The following is an 8,538-nucleotide window of genomic DNA, read 5'->3' on the forward strand; positions in this document are numbered from 1 at the left end:
ATAAATTGGAGTGTGCTGTAGAACTAGTAGAACCATCTGGTCTGATGTTCTGCTGGGTCAATATTTAGTCATCTGAACAAAAAAAAGATCTACACCCGAACAGAATGATACATTTTGGTCTTGTTCTCTTTACTTTTCTTTGGTGCTGTTTGTAATCTTTGGGTGTTAGTTTGACAGTCAGAAACGATTAAAGTCTTTGGGTCAGAGTCACTTTGGGTGTCGGCCACTCAGAGCTTGCTCTCCTCCTCTTCCAAGGCTCGGTTCAGCCCGGGTATGAACTTGAGGAGGCGGTGCCTGAAGCTCTTCTGTTTGGGTTTCCTCTGTAGGGAGTTGAAACCTCCCTGCTTCTCCCCCGGCACTGACGACGAGTTATTGTTGGAGCCCCTCAGGTAGCTGCGTGTGCTCGCGCTACGGGTCAGGTGGGTCTTAGCTGTGCTGAAGAGCTCGCTGGCGGGCCGGATCAAGCGCTGCTGTCTCTGTGGAGGAGGAGGCTGCTGCTGCTGCTTGTCTGTGTGGGTGGTGTGTTCAGACTCACTGCGACGGTCGCCCTGGTACAGACAGGTCTGGTAGAGCGGGTCGTCCTCGGTGGCGGTGCTCAGGTGGCTGGCGCTACTGGTGGTGCTGCCAGTGCAACGGAGGGCTCTCAGGGCGGCCGGGCTGGGGGCCCCCAGGCTACCGTATATCCCGGCCGACTCCAGGGACTCGTAGATGGCAGCGTCACTCATCACAATGCCTACGGGACGCAAGGGGAAGAGTGTCAGGATGGCTGTCACTGGTTTGGGCAGGCTCTCACTTTAACCGAACGGAAGCACGTTCACATTTACATGAGATTGTGTACAGATGTGCATGGATGACTTACCATGAACCAGCCTCTGCTCCTGCATCATTAGTGACCTGTACTCATCCCATTTCTCGTGGAGGGTTTGCTGTTAAAAGAAATAAATGTGATGTTAGAAGTTTTTCCATAACTTCTTGAGACCTGTATGAAAAAGACAAAAATACAGTGCACAAAGTTCCTGAAATTGACAGTTTTAAAGGGTTTTGCGGGACCGAAACCAAGAGACAGGAGATTGCCAAAGCAGCAATAATATGTGTGTGGCATTGAGCAGTGATGTCTGCAGTGTATGACCCTATTGCGAGAGCTTGAGAACAATGGCTGTTGTGCAAAATAAACCTCACTGCGCGCGTGCACACACGCACACAAACATCACAAAACGCTGTCTTTTTTAATAGCCGGGTCAAAGAATGTTGCCATGTCTGCTCTCACTCTCTGTACGCATGCTGGAGAGTGCAGCCGCTAGTCTGGGAACAGGTGGGGTACAGGGAAACAGGTGGGAGGGGATTGGTCTAAATCTAGCATGCTGCATGGTGGGAGAGTTCTCTGTCTTCTGGCTCGGCGGGGGAGGGGGGTTCATCTCAACAACAGACTGACCCACTGAGATAGCCTAAAAGACAACCGACTTCTGTTGAACTGTAGAAGCGGAACCCATAGGTCTGCTATGGAAGGAAGAGGGAGAGAGGCTCACCTTTAGATACTGAAGTCGGGCGTCGAGTTCTGCTTTTCGAATGGAGTCACTGTAAACCGTCTCCAGCCTACAGAAGGGATAGAGAGAAAGAGAGAGAGTTGTTAATGCAGACACAGGAAGCCCCAAGAACGATACAAGCAAGTATACACAACACGGCACACTCGTCTAGGGTCAATTAAGAGAACTGAGGAATCAACAGTCCCCATGTAAAGACTCTGGCGTTATGAGACCCCAACATGTTTGAATCTGGGCTCCACCATTTACAAGGAGAGGGAAAGCTTAAGAACATATCACATTTCCAGTTAGACTCTCTACTGTGGCAACTGGCACACACATGAGGGGTTTGTTGTTTTTTACGGGGCTGATATCTCTCTCAGTTAATATGATACCTCTCTCAGTTAATAGTTCAGTTTATGATCACTAGCAGTGGGAATAATTTGATGAAGTCTGTAGTGAGAAAAAAAGCATGTCCTAGGCCTTTCATGTGGTTAACTTCACTGCTCGTGCAGTTGCCTTCGAAGTTTATAAATGGGGCCTCGTTCTAATAGCCCTTTCATCTTTCACAAGCAGAGGAGGAGAGAAACAGAGTGTGGTTTCAATTAAAAACGCTGCACATGAAGAAGTTAATTCTGCACGATTAAGTAGTGCAACCAACGGCTTGCTTCTGAGCGACTGACTTTGGTGTACAAAGAAGAACCATCTCACTATGCATGTAGCATGTCAATTCTGTAATGTTTTAAAAGGGATCACATTTCACCACTATATATCTGAGTCAATATAGACAACAGATAAGAGTTTAAAGTAAGCCAATAATGAGTCTACTCAGTCTAAACACATTGATTCCATTATCAATTTGGAACGACTTGGTACTTTGGACAGCAACATTGCTTAGCCAGTAGGGACTTACTGGAAAACATTACAGATTGGTTTGGGGGAATCATTTCCAAGTTTAGAGAAACACACAAAAAAAATCAAAAAGTTTTATATCTCTCACATGGGCACTATAGTCATCAGGAGGATCACACCACACGAAACAGCAGCTAAAAATGGACTAAAAATTAATAATAGAAATGTGAAACGGTCACAGTCTGATTATACAGAGATTTAAGCGTTACAACTAATGAACACTATTCTTTATTGTTTAAAAACACCAGGGGCGGCTGGGTGGCATAGCTCAACTAAGGCGCATGCCACGTCATTGCAGGGTCACCTGGTTCAATTCCGATTATCCTGCATGTCATCCCTCCTCTCTCTCACCCATCCCTCCTGTCAGTCTATACTGCCTCTATCCCAATAAAAGCAGAAATGCCCAAAAGACATACATTTAAATAAATAAATAAATAAATAATAATAATAATTACCAAACAGCCACGACCCTGTCCAAACCCCCAGTGTAATGCCGCCACAGTGGAATGTGCTTACCTAATGCTGTTCCCTGAGGCTCTGATAAGCTGGACAATCTCCTTGTGCTTGAATCCTTCCACGGCGGCCTCGTTCACACTTGCGATGGTGTCTCCTGAGCACACAAACGACATGCATACAAACGATGTATGTTAAGGAAACGCTACCAGAACCGGTTCATCATTCCAGTGGCTACCAGACCCAGTTCATTCCATAGTGGCTTTATCAAGGCTGTGGTCAGGATTGATCCCTGGAGCGTCTGTGGTTTATTGGGTTTATTGAGTCAGAAGTGCTTGGTTCTTCAAGCCCATATGTGAGAAACACACTTAAAACCCTGTGAGGCCATGGCGTACAGGGCACCAGGCAAACACACGCTGCTGCTTAGACTGTACCTAATCTGGGACGGCTGAAAAAACAAACACGTTACTCTATATTGTTACTCTAGCTATTGTCTTATGTCTAAACCTGGCGAGCCAGACTATGTCATCTATTTTTGTCAATACGTGGTTAGTCTTTCGCTCTCTCTAGAGTCATGTTTGCTGTTGTTTTTTTCTGATGGTTTGTGACATCTGCCCTCTGCCTGCTTCACGCCCTGCGTTGTGTTTTCTGAGGCTGGAACACAATGGCTATTCCCTTTTCAAGAACCTACGCCTTCTCTCCCTAGTGTGATGAAGTCACAGGCCTGCGCAGAGAAAGACACAGGGAACAATAAACAAAGCATGTAGGGAATGTAGGAAGTGAAACTGAAATGACACACACAGGTTGGTATAAACAGGAGGAGGGCCTCTTGCTCTCCTTCCCTCTTTAACAAACAGACACACCATACTGTGGTATACCCACGTATCAACTTTCTCGAAATTAAATAGGCCTATATGAGACTGTTACCTATTATTGTTATAAAAATGGACTGGGGTTGATGCTATTTAATGCTGACTGGTTTATCGGCAGAGGCGCAGTGAGTCAATTTGCAAGGGTTCAGTCTGTGACTATTGAGTAAAAAATAAGTCTCAGAATAAAAAAATTACATGGAGCCATGTTTGAAATACAAAATATAATTGAGATTAAGATGGACATTGCCAAGTCATTGTAGTGGTGTTTGACTGATGTTACTAAATCCAGATGGGAGTTGACGGATGTGTGTTGTTGATATAGTCTTCCCCTTTTGTTTGTTGCCTGGAAAATGAGTGTAGGCACACTGTCATATTTGTACTTCCCTCAACAGCAGACTGAAACTCATTTGTGCCTGTGTACTCAAGGACTACCAGCCTTCGGGCAAACAAACAAGAAATGGGTGTGGCAGCCCCAAAACCACCTGTCATTCTGACTTCCCCTGATCTATTCTTAATGGAGTCGGGTTATTTCAGTGTCCAATGATGTTAAAGGAGGAGGAAAAAACCTGAAGTCCCAAATTAATAGGCTTTTTTTCCACTCACCAACTTTGAGTCCAGCTTGTTGGGCGGGGCTGTCATCGTGGACTTTGCACACAAACGTGCACATCTCCACCGAGTTCTGGTCCTGGTGGTGCAGGCCATATGTCTGAAAGAGACCACGGGTGATCAACATAAGCACATTTTCATTCGTTTTTGCTATACACTTTTCATAGCAGAGTACAATATGAATTCATAGAATATCCTCAACATCGATCCACAACTGTGAACAATAATCAGAAACATTGCACCAAAATCAAACAGTCATTTCCCCTTACAAACGTTAGGAGTTATTAAGTCCTGAGGCCTACACTAGAGGACTACACTGTGACCTTGTTACAGAGACAGAGAGGCATTTGAAACTTTTCACACAATTCCCAGACTATAGGCCTAGGGTTAACTGAATATTTGTGAAACTGAACTATGTACACAACAACCCAGTGATTAAAGTCTGTCTTTGAAGGACCGTGCAGTGGGGCCTTGTCAGACAGTCTCTGTGCTGCACAACAGATAACGTTGGCTGAGAATGCTGTACTACTGTACAGAAGGCAGACAACAAACTCAAATGAAAATGAAGAAGGAAGCCAGATAACATCGGCGTACGCGTTAACATGCAAAACAGGAGACTTGTTTCGCGTGTGTACGGTTAATAAAAAAACGGATACAACTCCCTATCAACGTCTGTCATAAAACAAAATGTTAAAAGCGGTCTCATCTTGTTCAGAATCCTGGCTCTCTATCAACTCATTTGGTTAACGGAACAATATGACAGATTCTCTGTTATGGCTTACTGTTCTATCATCTGATGCGCACACAGACGCACACACACACTTCCCTCACTTAGGGGCCATCAGCATCTTTCTCCCTTGCTTTCACACAGGACAGTTCCTCTGAGTCACAAGGCCCAAAGTTAGACTTCCCTTTGTCAAGAAGATGTCACATTAGGTCAACATTCCACGGTTGCGTAGGAGGTACAGCAATGTGAAGGTGGCCTGCCATGACTTAGGGCTTTCCCTGAAACTCCCATCTGTGACACAGTGACACATTCTTGGTAATCATATACACAGTCTGCTCATCATGTCAAAGAAAGACACAATCACTCAGGTGGGAAAATGTCAAATGAAGCCGAAAGAGTGTTGATGTCTTCACGTCTATCGATCTAAAAATGCATTTCAAACTGTGTCTGTATTTCTACTTTCTCAACACAGGTTTCCCATCAGAGGCCTGACAGAGAAACACAGCATGCAAATGATTCAGCAGATGCAAATCCCATCGGATTTACATAGTTGATACTGCCATCATCCCCTTTAGCACTGCTAAAGCAATAAGAGCACTGGAGATATCCAGCGACATGGTGAGAGCACAGGATTCTAGAACCATCCGTCAGTGGACTGTCAAGACTGTGGCGTAACCCCCACCTCCTGCAGGACAGGGCCAGGCAGGAAAGGAGGGGACCTCACTTCATCCAACCCTAAATAGAAGCATCTATCTGGCCTACTAGTAAACAAAATAAGGCAGTGTTGTGAACCTGCTGTATGGTAATGATCCATTTTACGGCCCTAGCATTGGCTTGTCTCCTCTGTAGAGATTAGGCTTCTAAGTGATTCATCTTGAAGTGAGTGCTGTAGGGAGGCATAGGAGGGAGTTGTGAGATGAAGAGGGCAGATGTGCATCGGTCTGAGTTCCCAGGAATGGTCCGGAGGGCTGAGAGTAGAGCAGATCACACACGGTAGGCGTGTGAGAAGATTTAAAAAAGGAAAGAAATGACGCAATGCTTCTAATATAGACCTAGAGAAGACTGCTTCTTGTCTGAGAGAAGTCATGAGACACATATTTCCTCTCAGAGTATTCACCTGACATATACAGAGCCCTGCACAAGTAATGGGAAGGTAGTTTTGATTCTATACTCCAAAAGTTTGAGTAGAAGAAAAAATGCTTCACTGTCCCATTACTTACGCAGGGCACCGTATGTGACACCTTCAACACATGCACACACTCTCTAAATCATATGGGATTTATGTAGTGACAATCCTATCACATGGTTGGTGTACTTCATTTAATCAGCGTTGATGGGAACGCGAGGAACCAGGGAAATCCTGTTAAATGACACTCAAGAGATCCATAAATCCTCCACCACTTCGCCTGCTAATCCTCTTACCTGGATCTCAAAACCAAATGTCTCCTCCTCCTTCTTCTCCAGGACAACCACCTTCCTGGAACAGAAAATGGGGAATAAGATTTGAGTCAATTGGATATTAATTGTCTTTTCCTTGATACACCCTTGAGACATCACTACCATGTCTACTTCTCTACAGCCTGGGTTCCTCACGGAACGTTGTCTGCTATGTGATTAAAATGTCAGTTTTATAGAAAGGTCCTAAATAATCTCTCTGCCTGCGATAAAAACCTTTCAGGGTTATCAGCTCTAGGATTTGTTTACTCTGCATAAAATCCATGGACATCATGGCATCAAGGAACTGTCATTTACTCAAGGTTAAGATGCATTTATAATACATTACTCATATCATAAGGTTACATGCAAAGTCACAGGAAATAGTGAGGTAAAAACAACAACAGCATTCATCAGTGTTGAATCACTAAGTGTCACTTAGTGGCAAAACAAACTAGTAACAAGAAATTAAGTACCGGTATGTGAAATGGCATACAAACAATCTAGTCTACTACAATGAAAAGAGCTCAACAGGAAGTCAACTGCACACAGTACAAACCTCTATTTGCATGGCATTATCTAAATGACATGACAAGATATTTTGTTGAGAGAAGTTTGACAGGCACTCCTTTCATTTCTCTTTGCGTCATGACAAATGGCAAGTGCACAAAGGTCAGACTGGTCAAAGACTGATGTCGTACATTGTAACAGCATCCATTACAAAAAGAGATTACATAAAAATTCATTACACATTAGAATATCATAAATAGTAATGACTACTACAATACAAAAGGTCATTGTACTGCTGAATATCTTTAACTCACTTCAAGTAATTTGGCCGAAAGCCTCACCCAGTGCAGAGGCCTCTGAATTACTGAAATTAGGCTACTCTAAAAGCAACCCTCTGTAATTGTGTTTCCCCATGCATCATTTGGGTCTGTTGTTGTGAATGAAAATGTAAACTTAAGAAGGGATTTTTGAGTCTTGTATTGACTGCATCTGAGAGAAGCATATTGTAGTCAGTATATGGAGTGAGAAGGCGAAGGAAGGACAGATGTGGGAGGTGTGGTGTGTAGGCTTCCGAAGGAGACCTTTCTTTCTGACGTACCTTTCTGGTTCTGGTGTCTGTGTGAGGGGCTTCCATTTCTGCAGCCCACCGCCCTGCGACAAGGAAACAAAACCGATATTAAAAACACAACTAGAGGAAATGTTTGTGGTATCGTACAACCGCCACAATGCACGTAAGGGGAATTCCCAAATCTATTGGCCAGATTTGTGTGGGGGGGGACGGACGTCTACAGTACACCATTCACGTGTGTTCCGGCCTATCAAGTCCTTCTAGAAGCGTGAGTGTCGTGTGTATGTTTGCGTTTTCTGGCTACTGAGCCAAAACACGGGTAAAAAAAACATTACGGCTATAACCAGAAATGCGTGTCTGGCTGCTCTCTGTTTACCCTATTACTGTGGCTACGTCAGAGGAGAGGTTTGGGATCCTATATTTAGCTCCACACTATATCCCGAGTCCGCTGGCTTGTGATGCCCAGACTGCTGATCCATCAAACTGTAGATGTCTCCTATTTTCTGATAAGGATCTTAGTAGCCTACATCTCCCAGATTGTGCTGGTTATATACTCTGTGTAGATGAACAAGACTTGTGTGTGGAGCGTGGCCCCTCGTGCCACACAATCACCGCATTCAGGGAAAAACCTGAGCCAATTGGGGGACCCACCCACCCTAACTTCCACTTACTTCATTTAAGCTAAAAGTATCTCTTGACTTGAGTTACATCTCTCACCGTTACTAACGACAATCAATTCACCTCTGTTCTACCTCAATGATCTTAAGTGTGGCTCCTATGAAAGGGCACTTTGTGTCACAGCCTCCCAGGGCAGTAAAATGTTGCTTTCTTTATTTTCCAACACTTACAGAATTGTCCCAGGCCCCTCTCAATGACTTCATTTATTCCCAAATACCCTGAGAGACCCATGGGGGTGGCTGGACTGGACTGGAGCAG

At 44.4% G+C, this 8,538-nt stretch overlaps 1 protein-coding gene across 1 annotated transcript in view; it reads right to left on the bottom strand.

The window, feature by feature from the left end:
* Positions 1 to 227: 227 nt before the first annotated feature.
* The window catches only part of tamalin (trafficking regulator and scaffold protein tamalin), a gene marked incomplete at both ends in the record, with an annotated part of 9,528 nt that continues 1,217 nt past the window's right edge, over positions 228 to 8,538 (bottom strand). The window contains 7 exons of the mRNA XM_080535210.1: positions 228 to 733; positions 860 to 926; positions 1,527 to 1,593; positions 2,949 to 3,042; positions 4,361 to 4,463; positions 6,513 to 6,567; positions 7,633 to 7,685. Of these exons, the coding sequence (XP_080391336.1) occupies positions 228 to 733; positions 860 to 926; positions 1,527 to 1,593; positions 2,949 to 3,042; positions 4,361 to 4,463; positions 6,513 to 6,567; positions 7,633 to 7,685 (945 nt within the window). The remainder of the gene's footprint in view (positions 734 to 859; positions 927 to 1,526; positions 1,594 to 2,948; positions 3,043 to 4,360; positions 4,464 to 6,512; positions 6,568 to 7,632; positions 7,686 to 8,538) is intronic.

The sequence above is a fragment of the Nansenia antarctica genome (genome assembly GCF_963989245.1).
Source record: "Nansenia antarctica genome assembly, chromosome: 6".
Classification (NCBI taxonomy): Eukaryota; Metazoa; Chordata; class Actinopteri; order Argentiniformes; family Microstomatidae; genus Nansenia; species Nansenia antarctica.